The sequence below is a fragment of the Physeter macrocephalus genome, unplaced genomic scaffold (assembly GCF_002837175.3).
Source record: "Physeter macrocephalus isolate SW-GA unplaced genomic scaffold, ASM283717v5 random_1186, whole genome shotgun sequence".
NCBI lineage: Eukaryota > Metazoa > Chordata > Mammalia > Artiodactyla > Physeteridae > Physeter > Physeter macrocephalus.
The window spans coordinates 5,261-22,007 of record NW_021146991.1 but is presented as its reverse complement, the minus strand read 5'-3'; the positions used below and the strand labels follow the sequence as shown (position 1 = coordinate 22,007).

At 55.7% G+C, this 16,747-nt stretch overlaps 1 protein-coding gene across 6 annotated transcripts in view; it reads left to right on the top strand.

The window, feature by feature from the left end:
• The window catches only part of LOC102990235 (ubiquitin carboxyl-terminal hydrolase 20), a 20,987-nt gene that overhangs the window by 1,576 nt on the left and 2,664 nt on the right, over positions 1-16,747 (top strand). For 2 of the 6 annotated variants that reach the window (XR_008616906.1, XM_028487268.2), the window contains exons 2-15: positions 552-630; positions 3,020-3,467; positions 3,844-3,984; positions 4,329-4,444; positions 4,706-4,878; positions 5,537-5,631; positions 11,424-11,457; positions 11,648-11,693; positions 12,573-12,753; positions 12,833-12,959; positions 13,337-13,506; positions 13,602-13,683; positions 14,732-14,840; positions 15,757-15,859. Coding sequence is in view for 5 of the 6 variants with exons in the window: in XM_028487268.2 (XP_028343069.2) it covers positions 552-630; positions 3,020-3,467; positions 3,844-3,984; positions 4,329-4,444; positions 4,706-4,878; positions 5,537-5,631; positions 11,424-11,457; positions 11,648-11,693; positions 12,573-12,753; positions 12,833-12,959; positions 13,337-13,506; positions 13,602-13,683; positions 14,732-14,840; positions 15,757-15,859 (1,904 nt within the window). In the remaining variant the exon portion in view is untranslated. Of the gene's footprint in view, positions 1-550; positions 631-1,153; positions 3,468-3,843; positions 3,985-4,328; positions 4,445-4,705; positions 4,879-5,536; positions 5,632-11,423; positions 11,458-11,647; positions 11,694-12,572; positions 12,754-12,832; positions 12,960-13,336; positions 13,507-13,601; positions 13,684-14,731; positions 14,841-15,756; positions 15,860-16,747 lie in introns of those variants that run through there. The other 4 variants (XM_055083623.1, XM_055083626.1, XM_055083625.1 and 1 more) reach the window with 4 other exon arrangements.

Genomic DNA, 16,747 nt, shown 5'->3' with positions numbered 1-16,747 from the left:
TTACTTTTTTTTTTTTTTTTTTTTTTTTTTTTGCGGTACGCGGGCCTCTCACTGTCGTGCCCTCTCCCGTTGCGGAGCGCAGGCTCCGGACGCGCAGGCTCAGCGGCCGTGGCTCACGGGCCCAGCCGCTCCGCGGCATGCGGGATCCTCCCGGACCGGGGCACGAACCCGCGTCCCCTGCGTCGGCAGGCGGACGGACTCTCGACCACTGCGCCACCAGGGAAGCCCCCATGTATTACTTTTGAAATTAGAAAACCACAATAGATATTTTATAATGAGAACAGTTTTAGAGTAGCTTGTCATGGGCTGGTGGGACATGATGCCATCCCAGTCAGGAGCCTTTTGCCTCACTGAACTGTGACTTGACGTTTTCCTTCTTGACGTCAGAGACGTGCAAACCTGCTGGGGCTCCTGGCCGGGTCAGCACCTCCCAGAGTTGTAGTAAACGCATCACTGAGTCTAATCTGGCTGTACCGGCTGCCTGGCTGCCCTCATGTGCTTGAGCAGCTCAGAACAGGCCACCTGTACTGACGGGTCTGGTCTTCCTACAGCCCCAGCTACGTGGTTCCCACCAGCCTGTCCCACGGGATCAAGTTGGTCAACCCGATGTTCCGAGGCTATGCCCAGCAGGTAGGCCCTCCGAGCTGCCCCGGGGACACCCCGGGCTGTAACTTACCAGGCCTGGCTTTGAAGCCAAGACCGGTGTGGGAATCGGCAGCGGCAGCTCTGCTTTGCCATGCAGGGCTCCTGGATCAGACCTGCTGCCTGAGCCCTTCACCTGTGTGGGGACGTCGGGGCCTCCCAGCAGCCTGGCGTTCTCCCCACTCGACAGATGGGGAGACTGAGGCTCAGCGGCCAAGTCCTCGCCCACTTACCGTGTACCAGTTATGCAGCTGGTACATGGCAGAGGGGAAAGTTGACCTCAGGCAGCCGTATCTCCAGGTGTGTGCACCTCAGCACTCACTCAGATCGGCACGTGGTTTCTTGTTCCCCAAGTCGCAGGCAGAATTTCACTTTTATTAAAGTAAACATTTTGATGACAAGTTTTTGTAAATGTAGAGAATCCCTCTGAAACCAGTGGTATCTTTCTGTGGCGTAAAATCGTGGGCCCAAGATGGAGCAGAATGCAGCCGCACGCCTCCCCCTGCCCCAGGCTGACCGTTCAAGTGGTCCAAGTCCTGCCCCAGACTGGGGTTTCGCTGCTGGCCTGAACCTGTTCGCGCTGCCGACGCTGCCGCCTGCGTGGGGGGCCCAGGAACAGAGCAGCGGTCACCGAGGGATGCCCTCGGCCCCCTCCTTCGGCCCCCACTCTCCCCAGGGTGAGGGCTGCTGGGCCTTTCTCTGCTCACACCCTCAGTTGGATGAACACTTGGCCTCTGCCTGAGAAGCCCGGCGTTGCCTCCTCACCGCCCTTTCTGGGGGGTGATAATACCCACGGTGATCAGAATCCACCGTGCACCGTTTATTAAGTGGTCGGTACCTGCCACATAAGTTCAGCCCTGTTTCTACTCACAGAACTCCCATGAAGTGGGCCCCGTCATCACCTTCACGTTATAGGTAAGGAGCTGAGGCTCAGAGAGGCTCTACAAGTGGCTCAGGTCACACAGTGCCCAGCGGCAGGGACGGGATTTAGGCTTACCGGAGCCGTCCCTCGCCGCAGTGCTGCCCTCCCTGTACAAGGACCCTCGCTGGCCCTCAGGCTCTCGGTGAGGACACCGGGGAGCAGGGCTACTCGGCTGCTGCCAAACATCCGCTCGACTCCACAGCATCCCTCTCTGTGGGTCTTGGGTGTAGCACAGGGGACGCTTCTGAGTCTGAAGCATACAGGTAGCTGTGGGCCTCTCTTAATGGCCAGAAGGTGCTGCCATGCTTCCACATGGCTTGAGATTTTAGCAATGAACACAGGGTACTTTTGTTAAAAGGAAGAAGCAGAAAGAAAAGTAGTTGATGTATTGAGGGCCTGTTTCTTAAAAGAACCTTTCAGTGTCCCTGACACACAGGGCACACGTTTCCTACCCCCTCCCTAATGCTCGATGTAATCCAACCAGAGCCCTCTCCTCCCTCTGCTAGAACTGAGAAAACGAGGCCCTTCTCTCCATATCGGTGACCTGGGGCTTTGGGTGCTTGGCTGGGTCTGGCCACCGTGTGATCCCCGCCTCGTTGGGCAGGAGTTGGGCTCGGGAGCTGCTTCTGACATCCAGGGCGGCGACTGTGAGGGACAGGACTGGACTTTGAACCCAGTGGCCCCGCACAGCACCAAGCGTCCCCGGCTGTCAGAGGCTGGCCACCATCTTCTGACCTTTTAAGGCGCCTCCTGTGTGCGCTGCTCATGGCTGGGCCAGTGGGCAGGCTGTGCCAGAGGCCTCGCTGCCCTGGCCTCCTCTGGGTTATGACGTAGTCACAGCATAGTCAGAATAACAGCGTCACTGCTGGGATTTGAGACCCGGCCAACCTGAGGAGGCACCTTAGTCCGAGTCATGCCCAGGCCTGCGGGAAGCCTGTTCTCCTGCACCAGTCACAAAGGCAGGGGAAGGCGTGGGCACGGGGGCTGGCGAAGGACCGGAAGGGCAGAGAGAGCCAGAGGCAGGTCCAGGATGCAGGCAGCCTGGCCCGCCGGGTGGCACTGCTCCCTGTGGAACTCAGCTGAGCGCTCACCTGCAGACTCACTCACAGTGTCCCCTTTGTCCCACTCGGGCTCCCCGCCCACCCTCACCGTCCCCTCCCTTAGGGAGCAAGGCGACTTTAATGGCTGAACGCGATACGTCCACTCTCCCCCATGCTGAGTTGAAAGCAGGGCCGCGGGTGATGGAGAGCAGGAGCTGGGAGTCAGGTGGACCTGGGCCTCCATCTCTGCTCTGCCACTTCACAGCGCGGGACCTGGGAGGGGTCGGCCAGCCTCTCGAGCCTCAACGTCCTCCTCAGTAGGAGGGGGATTAGGACAGCAGTGTTGAGGAGGCCACTGTGAGGGGTGCCCGTGTGGGCCCCCCGGCATCCGTGTCGATGCCACCCCTGGTTCCAGGACACCCAGGAGTTCCTGCGCTGCCTGATGGACCAGCTGCACGAGGAGCTCAAGGAGCCCGTGGTGGCCGCGGCGGCAGCGCTGACCGAGGCTCGGGACTCGGACTCGAGCGACACGGATGAGAAGCGGGAGGGCGACCGGAGCCCATCAGAGGACGAGTTCCTGTCCTGTGACTCCAGCAGCGACCGCGGTGAGGGCGACGGGCAGGTGCGCGGCGGGGGCGGCTCCCAGGCTGAGACGGAGCTGCTGATCGCGGACGAGGCGGGCCGCGCCATCTCCGAGAAGGAGCGCATGAAGGACCGCAAGTTCTCGTGGGGCCAGCAGCGCACCAACTCGGAGCGGGTGGACGAGGACGCCGATGTGGACACCGCCATGGCCGCCCTGAACCAGCAGCCCACGGACGCGCAGCCGCCGTCACCGCGGTCCACCAGCCCCTGCCGGACACCAGGTACCAGCCAAGCCCCTCGGGGCATCGCAGCCCCGTTTGTCCAGCTCCTGCTGGGGGGCAGAGCGCCCACAGCCTGCTCAGCTCCCCCCGGCCCTGGGGGGCTCTCCCACAAGACCCGACTTACTGGTGAGAAATCGGGTAAATGATGTGTCCAGATTCACTTGGACTCAGAGCCCGCCTGAGCCCTCCGCTGGGAACGGGAAGGGTGTGGACAGCGCGTTCTGCGTGGGGCTGGGGGGCTGGGGTGGGCCCAGGACAGAGGAGACGTGGTGGGCTCAGGCCTCAGTCCCCTTAGGAGGCACTGGCAGGTCTTCCTGACCAGGCCCGGGGCTGTCTCGGCTGCCCTGCCCCAGCACGGTCCCCCCTCTGCCCCCAGAGCCGGACAACGAGGCCCACATGCGCAGCGCCTCTCGCCCCTGCAGCCCTGTCCACCACCACGAGGGCCACGCCAAGCTGGCCGGCAGCCCTCCTCGTGCGAGCCCCGTGAGGATGGGGCCGTCCTACGTGCTCAAGAAAGGTTCGGAGGAGCGGGCGGGGAGGGCAGGTGGGCAGGTGGGCAGGGCATCCCCGCGTGGAGCTCGGGGCTGGGGTGGAAGTCGCACCTCTGGCTGCCGTTTTGGGTTTTGGAGCGCTCTTTACCGGGGTCTGTGCTGCCATACTCCTCACACAGTGTCTCTGAACCCTCCTAACACGGCTGGGACACGAGTGGGGCCCCATCCCACAGACAATGAGTGAGGCACCGGGAGGTGAAGTGACAGCCAGTCGCATGACTCATACAGATTTGACCCCAAGTCCCAGCACCCACCCCTTGCCCCAGACAGGCCAGTGGGGGCTGGGCCTAGTCCTGTGCTGTGCCCCCAGCCCAGGTACCGAGCGCCGGCAGCCGGCGGCGGAAGGAGCAGCGCTACCGCAGCGTCATCTCAGACATCTTCGACGGCTCCATCCTCAGCCTCGTGCAGTGTCTCACCTGTGACCGGGTGGGCGCCCTGGGGGAGGGGAGGGACGCACCGGGGTCCTCACGCAGCTGGGGGGCTGGGCGCTGGTTCTCTGCCTGGTGCCCCCTGCCTTTCTCTAGGGGTGGGCCCCGGTTGTGGGCCTCCCGTGTCCTGGGCTCGGGAGCAGGCTCTCTGCCCCACACCTGCCCTCTGGTGGCTGGGGTTTGGGGTGCAAACTCTGGTTGGTCTGGGCAGGGCGGAACCCTGGGAGGTGGAGACCAAGGCTGACCTTCAACCCCACAGGTGTCCACCACGGTGGAGACATTCCAGGACCTGTCGCTGCCCATTCCTGGCAAGGAAGACCTGGCCAAGCTCCACTCGGCCATCTACCAGAACGTGCCGGCCAAGCCGGGTGCCTGTGGGGACAGCTCCGCTGCCCAGGGCTGGCTGGCCTTTATCGTGGAGTATATCCGACGGTACGCCACCTTCCTGCCTGCTGGGAGACACAAGACCACCCAGGCCTGGCCTTTCTGGAACTCGCAGGCTGACAGGCGACAGACCTTTAACAGCAAAGTACAAGCTTTTGCAGGGCTGAGGGTGTAGTTCAGAAGGGAGCTTGAGGCTGAAGGGGGCTCAGGGTTTAGCCAAGTGGGGTGGGCGTGCTCCTTGGCCATCCTGGGATGGCCTGGTTCGGGTGGGCCTCTGGGTCGGAAGGCAGGTGATGACGGAGAGTGTGACCAAGCGGCAGCCGGAAAGGAAGGCAGCGGCTGGAATGCAGTCCTGGCCCTGTGGGGAGCGCCGTGGTGGCCTTCTGGAGTCCCCGCTGTGTGGCCCGAGGCTGGCCTTACCTGCCTGATGTCAGGAACCTGTACTCTGCCCAGAAGACAGGCCAGCGTGGTTGGGGCCCCTTCACGGATAAGGAAGGCGGGACTCGGGGGAAGTGATGTCGCCCTCCCAAGGACACGGAGCTGCTGGCTGGCGGTCCCAGGCTTCTGGCTCCAGACTTCGGCCCATTCCACCCACCGGGCCAAGCTGCCCATCTGGGCCCAAATAGACCCCAGCCCAAAGGCCCCCACGTCTTACTCTCACCGAGGCCCTGGCAGCACCTCCGCCACCCCCTTTCTGTCTCTGTAGGTTTGTGGTATCCTGTACCCCCAGCTGGTTTTGGGGGCCGGTCGTCACCCTGGAAGACTGCCTCGCTGCCTTCTTCGCCGCTGATGAGCTGAAGGGTGAGTGGACCCGGCTGGCGAGGTCAGCACACAGTTCAGGGTTTCTGGGGCTCACTGTCAGAGTCCCACCCCTGCCTGCCAGGCTGGGCCTGGGGCTACACACTCTCGCAGCCCCACCGCCTGTAGCTCTTAGCGGTTCACCGGTGTTCCTTCCTTTACCTATTCGGTGGACAAAAAGGCTAACAGTCTGTAATTTTGCGTTTCCTTGATTATTGATGAGCTTGAACTTCTTTTTTTAAGTGTGTTTGCTGTATTTCTTATTTTAAAATTTCCCACTCCTGTCCTTTTCCTATTTTTCTGTTCAGTGATTGGCATCTCACTAACCTTTGGGAAAACTCTTTTTGTTTAATTTTTAATTGTAGTAAGATATACATAACATAAAATGAACCATCATAACCATTTTTAAGTGTTCAGTTCAGTAGCATTAACTATATTCATATTGTTGTGCAACCAATCTCCAGAACGTTCTCATCTTGCAGAACTGAAACTATCCCTTAGATAGCAACTCCCTGTTCCCCCTTCCACCCAGCCCCGGGCACCCGCCATCCTACTTTCTGTCTCTATGAATTTGACTATTCTAAGTTCCTCATCTAAGTCAGATCATACGGTGATTGTCCTCTTGTGACTAGCCTACGTCTATTAACGTAATGTCCTCAAGGCTCATCCATGTTGTAGCAAGTGTAGAATCTCCTTACTTTAAAAAAAAAAAAAAAATTTATTTATTTATATTTGGCTGCGTTGGGTCTTCGTTGCTGCACGCGGGCTTTCTCTAGTTGCGGCGAGCGAGGGCTACTCTTCGTTGCGGTGCGCGGGCTTCTCGTTGCGGTGGCTTCTCTTGTGGCAGAGCACGGGCTTTCGGCACGCGGGCTTCAGTAGTTGTGGCGTGTGGGCTCGGTAGTTGTGGCGCGCAGGCTTAGTTGCTCCGCGGCATGTGGGATCTTCCCAGACCAGCGATCGAACCCATGTCCCCTGCATTGGCAGGCGGATTCCCAACCACTGCACCACCAGGGGAAGTCCCTCCTTCCTTTTTTAAGGCTGAATAATATTCCATTGTGTAAATGGGCCACATTTTGTTTATTCATCATCTGCTGATGGACACTTGGGTTGCTCCCACCTTTTGGCTCTTGTGAATAATGCTGTGATGAACCATGGATGCACAGATATCTCTTCAAGATAGTGATTTCATTTCCTTTGGTTATATACCCAGAAGTGGCATTGCTGGAGTATATGATCGATCTATTTTTAATTTTTTGAGGAACCGCCATACCGTTTTCCTTGATAGCTGTACCAATTTACATTCCCACTAATAGTGCACAAGGGTTCCCTTTTCTCTACATCCTTGCCAACACTTGTACTCTCTTGTCTTTTTAAAAAATCTCTTTCTGGGAATTCCCTGCCGGTCCAGTGTTAGGACTCCACGCTTTCACTGCCAAGGACCCGGGTTCAGTGCCTGGTAGGGGAACTAAGATCCCACAAGCCACGTGGCACAGCCAAAAATAAATAAACAAACAAATAAATAAATAATTAAAAAAAAAATTTCTCTTTGACAATAGCTATTCTAACAGATGTGAGGTGATATCTCATTGTGGTTTTTATTTGCAGTTCCCTGATGATTAGTCATGTTGAGCATCTTTTCATGTACCTGTTGGCCATCTGTATATGTTCTTTGGAAAAATGCCTATTTAGGTTCTCTGCCCATTTTTAAATTGTATTATTTGTGTTTTGCTATTGACTTGTATGAATTCTTTATATATTTTGGATGTTAACCCCTAATCTGATATATGGTTTCTAAAATATTTTCTACCATGCTGTAGGTTGCCTCCTCATTTTGTTGATTGTTTCTTTTGCTGTGCAGAAGCTTTTTAGTTTGATGTAGTCCCACTTGTTTATTTTTGCTTTTGTTGCTTGTGCTTTCGGTGTCATATCCAAAAAATCATTGCCAAGACCAACGTCAAGGAGTTTTTCCCTATGTTTTCTTCTAGGAGTGTTATGGTGTCAGGTCTTACATTTAAGTCTTTAACTGATTTCAAGTTGATATTTGTGAGTGATGTGAGATAGGGGTAAAATTTCATTCTTTCGCATGTGAACATCCAGTTTTCCCAACACTGTTTACTGAAAAGATTATCTTTTCCCTATTGAGGATTCTTGGCTCCCTTGTCAAATATTAGTGGACCATATATGCATGGGTTTATCTCTGGTCTCTCAATTCTGTTCATTGTTCTATGTGTCTGTTTTTATGCCAGTACCATACTGTTTTTAATTTGGTCACGCTGCACGCAGGATCTTAGTTCCCCGACCAGGAATCAAACCTGTGTCCCCTGCAGTGCGAGGGCAGAGTCTTAACCACTGGACCACCAGGGAAGTCCCAGTACCGTACTCTTCTGATAACTGTAGCTTTGTAGGAGAGTTTGAAATCAGGAAATGTGATGCCTCCAGCTTTGTTCTTCTTTCTCAAGATTGTTTTGGTTGTTTGGGATCTTTCGTAGTTACATATGAATTTCAGGATTTGTTTTTTCTATATCTATGAAAACATCGTTGGATTGCTTTGAATCTATAGATGACTTTGGGCAAGGTGGACATTTTAACAATATTTCTTCTTCTGCTCCATGACCACAGGCTATCTCTTTACTTGTGTCATTGTATGGGAACAACTCAGTCTTCCTCCCGTCTCTCCTCTACTCTCACACCACTACCACACAGCACTTTGGACACCAGGTGTGTGGTGGTTTTCCCACACCAAGCAATTATGCGACACCAGCCAGGTACCCTACAGTTTCACTTGATTCCGACACTGTCTACCTGGAGATAGCGTCAGACCCCACAGGTTAAGGACTCAGTCCTACAAGACCTCCCCCTCTCCAGCTTCAGACGCCGGTGACGAGTGCAGGTTGTCACCTGGGCTTCTGACTGGCTGGCTATAGACGGGAGGTTCTCACGGCCCCCTCCCTGGCTTCAGTTAGAGCAGCTAGAGCGGCTCAGCTCGCAGAACTCAGAGAAACATTTTGTTACTAGGTGACTGGTCTACGATAAAAGGATATAACTCAGGAAGAGCCAGATGGAAGAGGCGCATAGGGCAAGGCATGTGGGAAGGGGCCCAGAGCTTTCATTTGCTCTGAGCATGACCCTCTCCCCAAACTTCCCTGTGTTCACCAGCCCAGAAGCTTTCCAAACCCCATACTGTTGGTATTTAATGGAGGCTTCCTCACGTAGGTATGATCAGTTGTTAGCTCCATCTCTAGCCCCTCTCCCCTCCCTGGAGAATGCCAGGCAGTGCTGAAAATTCCAAACTTCCAGTTATGGCTTGGTCTTCCTGGTGGCCAGCCCCAATCCAGAAGCCCACCCAGAGTCACCTCATGAGAACAAAAGACCCTGCCATCACTCAGGAAATTACAAGGGATTTAGGAGCTCTGTATTAGAAACCCTGGTCAAAGACCAAATATTAGAACAAAAGATGCTCCCAGTGCTCTTGTCACTTGGGAAATTACAAGGACTTTAAGAGCTCTGTGCCAGGAACCTCGGGGAGAACCCAATATGTATATTTTCTATTATCTCACATCCACCTTCAATTTCTTTCATCAGCGTCTCGTAGTTTTCAGTGTACAAATCTTTCACTTCCTTGGTTAAGTTTATTCCTATATGTTTTATTGTTTCTGATGCTTTTGTAAATGGGATTGTTTATTCCTCATTCAGATATTTTATCATTAGTGTATAGAAATGTGACTGATTTTCATATGTTGACTTCGTGTCTTGCAACTTTACCAAATTAGTTTGTCAGTTCTAACAGATTTTTGTGGAGTCTTAAGGTCCTTTATGTAAAAGACCACGTCATCTACAAACAGAGACAGTTTTACTTCCTCTTTTCCTATTTGGATGCCTTTTACTTCTTTTTCTCGTCTTTCTCTGACTTCCAGTACTATGTTGAATAGGAGTGGTGAGATTGGGCATCTTTGCCTTGTTCCTGATTTTAGAGGAAAAGCTTTTATCTTTCCACTGTTGAGTATGATATTAGTTATGGGTTCATCGTATATGGCCTTGATTATGTTGAGTGCATTCCTTCTACACCCAATTTGTTGAGACCTTTTATCATGAAAGGGTATTGAAATTTGTCAGATGCTTTTTCTGTATCTATTGAGAGGATCAGATGATTTTTATCCTTCATTCTATTAATGTAGTGTATCATGTTCATTGATTTGCGTATGATAAACCATCCTTACAACCCAGAGATAAATTCCACTTGATCATGGTGTATGATCCTTTTAATATGCTGTTGAAGTCAGTTTGCTAGTATTTTGTTGAGAATTTTCCCATCTATATTTATCAGGGATATTGGCCTGTAGTTTCCTTTTCTTGTACTGTCTTTATCTGGTTTTGCTATCAGTATAAAATGAGTTTGGGAGTGCTCCTTCCTCTTCAGTTTTTTGGAAGAGTTTGAGAAGATTTGTTAATTCTTTAAATGTTTGGGAGAATGCACTGGTGAAACCATCTGGTCCTGGGCTTTTCTTTGTTAGGAGGTTTTTTATTACTGCTTCAATCTCCTTGGTCATTGGTTTTTCAGATTTTCCATTTCTTCATAATTCAGTCTGGGTAGGTTGTATGTTTCCAAGTATTTATCCATTTCTTCTAGGTTATCCAATTTGTTGGGTTGGTATGTTTCTTCTTTCATTTATAATTTTGTTTGAGTCCTCTTTTTTCTTGGTTAATCTAGCTAAAGATTTGTTAATTTTGTTTCTCTTTTCAAAAAAACAACTCTTAGTTTCATTGATTTTTTTTCCCTATGGTCTTTCTAGTCGCTGTTTTATTTCTGCTCTAATCTTTATTATCTCCTTCCGTCTGTTAACTTTGGATTTAGTTTGTTCTTCTGATTCCTCGAGGTGTAAAATCAGATTGTTTGAGAGCTTTCTTTTTTCTAAATGTAGGCATTTATTGCTATAAAATTCCCTCTTAGAACTGCTTTTGCTGTATCCCATAAGTGCTAGTGTGTTGTATTTTCAGTTTTATTTGTCTCAGGATACTTTCTGATTTCCTTTTGATTCCTTCTTTGACCCATCAGTTGTTCAGGAATGTGTTAATTTCCACATATTTGTGAATTTTTTAGGTTTCCTCCTGTTATTGGTTTCTAGTTTCATACCATTGTGCTTGGAAAAGATATTAGATATGATTTCAGTCTTCTTAAATTTGTTAAGGCTTGCTTGGTGGGCCAACATACGATCTATTCTGGAGAACGTCTGTGTGCACTTCTGAAGAACGTGTATTTCGGTGCTGTTGGATGGAATGTTCTGTTTATGTCTGTTAGGTTCATTTGGGCTATAGTGTTATTCACGTCTGCTGTTCCCTTGTTAATTTTCTGTCTGGATGATCTATCCAATATTGAGGGTGGACTATTGAAGTTTCCTACTATTATCGTATTGCTGTTTATTTCTCCCTTCAGTTGTGCTTTAATTATTCAGGTGCTCCAATGTTGGCTGCCTATATATTCACAATGGTTACATCCTCTTGATGAATTGACCCCTTTATCACTGTAGGGTGACCCTCTTTGTCTCTTGTAACTGATTTTGGCTGAAAGTGTATTTTATCTGATATAAGTACAGCCACTCCTGCTCTCTTTTGGTTACCACTGCATGGAATATATTTTTCCATCCCTTCACTTTCAGCCTCTGTGTGTCCTTGAAGCTAAAGTGAGTCTCTTGTAGTCAGAATGTTGTGGTTTTATTTCTAAAGCATAAGTCATTATGTGCCCTTCTCCCCCATTTTCCATCCCTGCTAACCTTTGTCTCTGTATTTTACTGCCCTAGGTGACAACATGTATAGCTGTGAACGGTGTAAAAAGTAAGTGTGTGCGTTCTAGAGGCTTCTCCCCGACTTCCCGTTTCCATCTGTGGTCCATCTGTGTTCCACGTACTTCCCCCGGGCTCCCCCAGATAGCTTGACCTCACAGAGTGAGCTGGGTGGAAGGGGTGCTCCCCTGCCTGCCGGCCCCCTCCCTGGGACGCTCACGTCCCCCACTCTCTGCTCCCAGGCTGCGCAACGGCGTGAAGTACTGTAAGGTCCTGCGGTTGCCAGAGGTGAGTGGGCAGCCTCCCGCCACCTCTGCCTGCCGGGCCTTCTCCACCCCGAGCGGTGCCATGCAGGGCAGAGGCCGACCCCCTCCCGGACTCAGGAGGCCCGTGGAGACTGCTGCTCTGGCTGGGCGAACCCCCGGGAGGGTCTGGCCGGTGGGGAGGCTCGTTGCTCGGTGTGTAGCTTGGAGCCCGGCTCCTTCATCCCTCAGCACGTCTCGTGGGGGCGGGAGGCAGGTGTGGGGCGCCGAGGGCGACGTCTGGAGTAAGGCGTAGGCGGGGCTGTTGGGAATGCCTTTCCGAGGAAGTGGCATCTGAGTGGGGCCTGAGGACATAGGCAGGGGTCGGCCTGGTGGAAGGAGAGTGGGGAAAGAACAGGTGGGAAAAACCCCAAAGCAGAAGCGGGCTTGGCCGAGGCTTGTGGCTGCAACGAGAGGAGCATGGCCCGGCGCGGGTGCCAGGCTGGGCTGAGCAGGTCCGCGGAGCCTTGGTGGAGGAGCCTTCTACAAGTCGGCGCCCACAGAACTGTGGATGGTCAGCTCGACGGGCCGGTGACAGCTCGGGGACAGCCCATCCTGACCACCAGTCCTGTTAGTGCAGCTTAGCTCTGCTGTCACACCTGCCTGTATCCCTGAAGGCTGGCCCGGCTCCCACGCATGGGTCTTAAGTGTATTCAGAGTCAAGGGCGGGGCCATCAGTTCGCCTGGGTCTCTGGAAGGCTCTAGCCGCTACGTTTCTTGTTTTCCCCTGGGTGACAGGGCCTGAGTGGGTCAAACAGCGGGCTAGTGGGTGTCCCAGAGCCCTGCTCCGAGGCCCCCGTCAGGTTACCAGGGGTCCCAGGGCCCTGGCCAGCCCCGGAGTGACTGGCACCTCCCCTCCCCCCAGATCCTGTGCATTCACCTGAAGCGCTTTCGACACGAGGTGATGTACTCATTCAAAATCAGCAGCCACGTCTCCTTCCCCCTGGAGGGACTTGACCTGCGCCCCTTCCTCGCCAAGGAGTGCACGTCCCAGATCACCACCTACGACCTCCTCTCGGTCATCTGCCACCACGGCACGGCAGGCAGTGAGTCCAGCCCCCCGGCCCCACCCCGGCCCCGCCCCCTCCCTAGGGTGTTTGTCACCGCCTGCCTCTCCCGCCGCAGGCGGCCACTACATCGCCTACTGCCAGAACGTGATCAACGGGCAGTGGTATGAGTTCGACGACCAGTACGTCACCGAGGTTCACGAGACAGTGGTGCAGAACGCCGAGGCCTACGTGCTCTTCTACAGGTGGGGCCCGGGCAGCGCGTCGGGGGGGCTGAGGGACAGCGCCTGCACCCCGCCGGGCGACCCCGCCTGCGCCGCAGGGCTTCGGCCGGTGCATGTCGGGGGGGTGGCGCCTGCGAGGGCTTTAGGCCAGGGAGGAGTAAGGATTTGGGTTTTTAAGAAGGAGCCCGCTGGCTGCTGGTGGGAGAGATGGAAACCCAAGTAATCGAGTTGGGATTTCTCCGGTGGTCCCGGTGGGAGGTGATGGCGGCCGCAACTCTGGCAGGGGCGGCCGGGGCTGCTGGGGGGCGGAGGGATGCTGCCGGGTCCGGGAGGCGGGGCTCTCCTGCATGGGGCGTGGCTTCGGCTCCTCATCTGCCCCCACCCCGCCGACGCCCCAGGAAGAGCAGCGAGGAGGCCGTGCGGGAGCGGCAGCAGGTGGTGTCCCTGGCCGCCATGCGGGAGCCCAGCCTGCTGCGGTTCTACGTGTCCCGGGAATGGCTCAACAAGTTCAACACCTTCGCCGAGCCGGGGCCCATCACCAACCATACCTTCCTCTGCTCCCACGGAGGTGAGGTCGCCTTCTCTGCGATGGGCCGCGGGGCGGATGGGCCGCGGGGCGGGTGGCCCGAGCCCCCGCTCTCCATCCTGTGCCTTCCTCCGCAGGCATCCCGCCCAACAGATACCACTACATCGACGACCTGGTAGTGATCCTGCCCCAGAACGTCTGGGAGCACCTCTACAACAGGTACCGGCGGCCGCGGCCGGCCTCTGCCGTCCAGGCCGGGCACTCGGCTGGGCGGGAGGCGGGGGCAGGCGGGGGGATGCCTCTGTGACCCCACGCCGCCTTCACTCAGGCAGCAGGACAGCACTCAGGCAGCAGGACAGCACGCAAGCAGTTGTGGGGCGCCCCTGGCAGCCTTGTCTGCATCGAAAAAGATGCCCGCCTCTGGGGGCATCCAGCCGGATCCTCCCAGTCACAAGGGACGGAAAACTGGCTCAAGCCAAAGCGGGGGTATTGGTCCCTCTCGCAGACAGTCGTGGGGCTGCTGGCCGCAGGGCAGCCTGGCCGGTGTCTCTCCCCAACCCCGTTCCTGGCTCAGGGGGCCGGGGCCGTGTGCCGCCTGGGGCCCTCCGGGTTCAAGTTCGTCAAGACCCAGAGCGTGTGACTCTCTCGTTGAGGGGAGAGCCCCTGGCCGGGCTCGGGTCACTCTGGATCCGGGAGGCCGGCTGTCCGCGGCCGAGGGGGTGGTCAGATGGGCGGGGAAGGAGAGGCCAGGGAGACTCGCTGGACTGGCTTTGCCCCACCCACTCACAGCTCAGGCACGCCCGTGCCCTGTGGTTGGTGGATGGGTCAGCACCCCACAGGGAGCGGCATCCCCAGGTCCTGTGGGGACCCCCGCCCCCCACAGAAGGATGTGCAGCCTCCCTTTGATGTCGTCCTTAGAATCAGGCCAGGCAGGCTTTGGCCGCCACGGCTCCTGCCCGGTGGCCAGGAGAGGAAGCGAGAACGTTCAACTGTCCTTCGGCCATTAAGCACAGATTTGTGAGGCACCTGCCCTGCGGCGGGCGCTCTCCTGGGTGCTGTGGGCTCTCAGGTGCGCAGGGAGACGTGCCAGTCAAGTGAGGAAGACAAGTAAACAGGCTGTGCATAGGGTGCCCAGGGGCCCAGTGGCTGGGCCAGGGCAGCATCAGGAAACCTCGCTCTCCAGCGGGTTCTCTGCTGCCTGCCCCGCGGGGGCCCTGCCCTCAGGTTCATGACTCCCTCTCTCTCTGCACCTCCCGCCCTGGTGCAGGTTTGGGGGCGGCCCTGCCGTGAACCATCTGTACGTGTGCTCCATCTGCCAGGTGGAGATCGAGGCGCTGGCCAAGCGCAGGCGGATTGAGATCGACACCTTCATCAAGGTGCCTGGGGAGGGGGGTGGGGCGCGGGAGAGCCGGGCCCCTGAGCCGGAGGAGCTGAGTGCAGTCAGGCTCTGTTTGGAAGGCCTGTTCTGTGGGAGAGCAGGGTGGCCAGAGGCCTGGCCCGGCATTGAAGATTTTCACCGGCGGAAGGGGTTGGGTTTAGCGAGTTCAGTTCCCTCTGCTGGGAGGCCGTCAAGCAGCTGGTAAAGGAACAAGTGCTGCCGTTAGGGGCGGGTGGTTCTTTATTGTGCGGTTGTAGGATGTTTAGCAGCACCCCTGACCTCTACCCACTCGATGATGCCAGTGACAACAAAAATTACCTCCAGACTTGGGCGGGTGCCCCCTGGGGGCAGAGTCCCTCCCCGCCCCCCTTTGGGAACCACTGGGCTCTACAAACTGACACGGAAAGGTGCATTAAGTGAAAAAAACAAGTTGCAGGATAGGACCCATCATGATCCCATTTTAAGGAAGGGGACTTCTGCAGGGGACACGGGGGGGTGTGAGGACTGCGGCCCCTGGTGCTGCTCAGAGCAGGGGGACTCGGGGACCCTCCGTCATTCAACAGTCCAGGGTTGGACTGTTAGATGCCCTGCTTTGTGGTCATTCAATATGAGACGTCAGACCAGTTAAGGAGCGAGCAGGGGACACGTTCTGTTAAGTGGTGGGGGAACAGCGTCTACCGTGTGATCTCAAGTGGCTTTTTAAAAAGTTACTAACAAGAGATTGACCCAAATGCTAGCAGCAGTCATCTGAGTGGTGGGATCCTGGGAGATGTTTCTTTTCTTTGAACTTGTCTGGGCGTTCGAAACTTTCTCTGAGAATCTAGTGTTCGGTAAGAGTCAGGGGTGGGGACTGACCGGTGGGGTGTTGGACAGTCACGCTGACCCTCCCCTCGGCCCCACCCCGCCCCGCCCAGCTGAACAAGGCGTTCCAGGCTGAGGAGTCGCCCAGCGTCATCTACTGCATCAGCATGCAGTGGTTCCGGGAGTGGGAGGCCTTCGTCAAGGGCAAGGGCAACGGTGAGTCATACGGCACTGACGGCCTGTGCCCGCCACTCCCCACACCAGGAGGGACCTGGGGCTGCCCGCCTGCCCGGGATCTGTGCCTGCCCGGCAGGTTTTTGGTGTCACCCCTTCAGGCACGTGCCCTCTGGGCAGGAGCACCGAGCGTGGGTGCCCCCCCCCCCCCGAGTGCTGGGATGGCTGTCCTCACCCTGGCCAGGCCTTCTCACTGCGGCAGGACAGAAGCCATCTGGCTCTGCCCCTCCCCTCCCTTACCCTCTGTCTGCAGGTGCCCAGGGGTGGCTGCTCTCCCCTCCTGCCAGGCCCTTTCCCTTGGGGACTCTGTTGTCCTAAATAATAGATTTTAGTTGACAGATGGCTTCAGACTCTTAGGAACGGACTTGGACACCATGTCCTCTGATCGCTCGATTTACAGAGGTGGAAACAGGCCCCAGCAGAGGGCCGCTCCCAGAGTCCCTCACGGTCCCCGGCAGGGAACAGCTGAGCCCGAGCCGCGGCCTGCATGCGGCCACCCTCACAGCCCCCGAGTCCCACACTCGGCTCCCGGGCCAGGCTTTGGAGCCTGGCGGGGTCAGCAGAGCCAGGAGCTTCTGTGCGCTGGACATCTGTCCTTTGCAGCATAAGCAGCAAGACGCGGGAAGGGGGAGGGGCCTCCCTAGTGGCTGCGGTCGATCAAGAACCCGGCTCCAGAGTCGCAGCCCCACCTCGGGCCCTGGCTCTGCCTTCTGCCAGCGCGGAGCTGGGCGGTCACGTCGCCTGCCTCACCTCACCTCACCCAGTTGTTGAGGGTTGAGCTAGTGGGGCGCATGGGAAGGGTGCTCAGCAAGCACAGCTGCCGTCCGATTAGGACCACGTCCACCTGGCACTGGACATCTACCCTGCCCC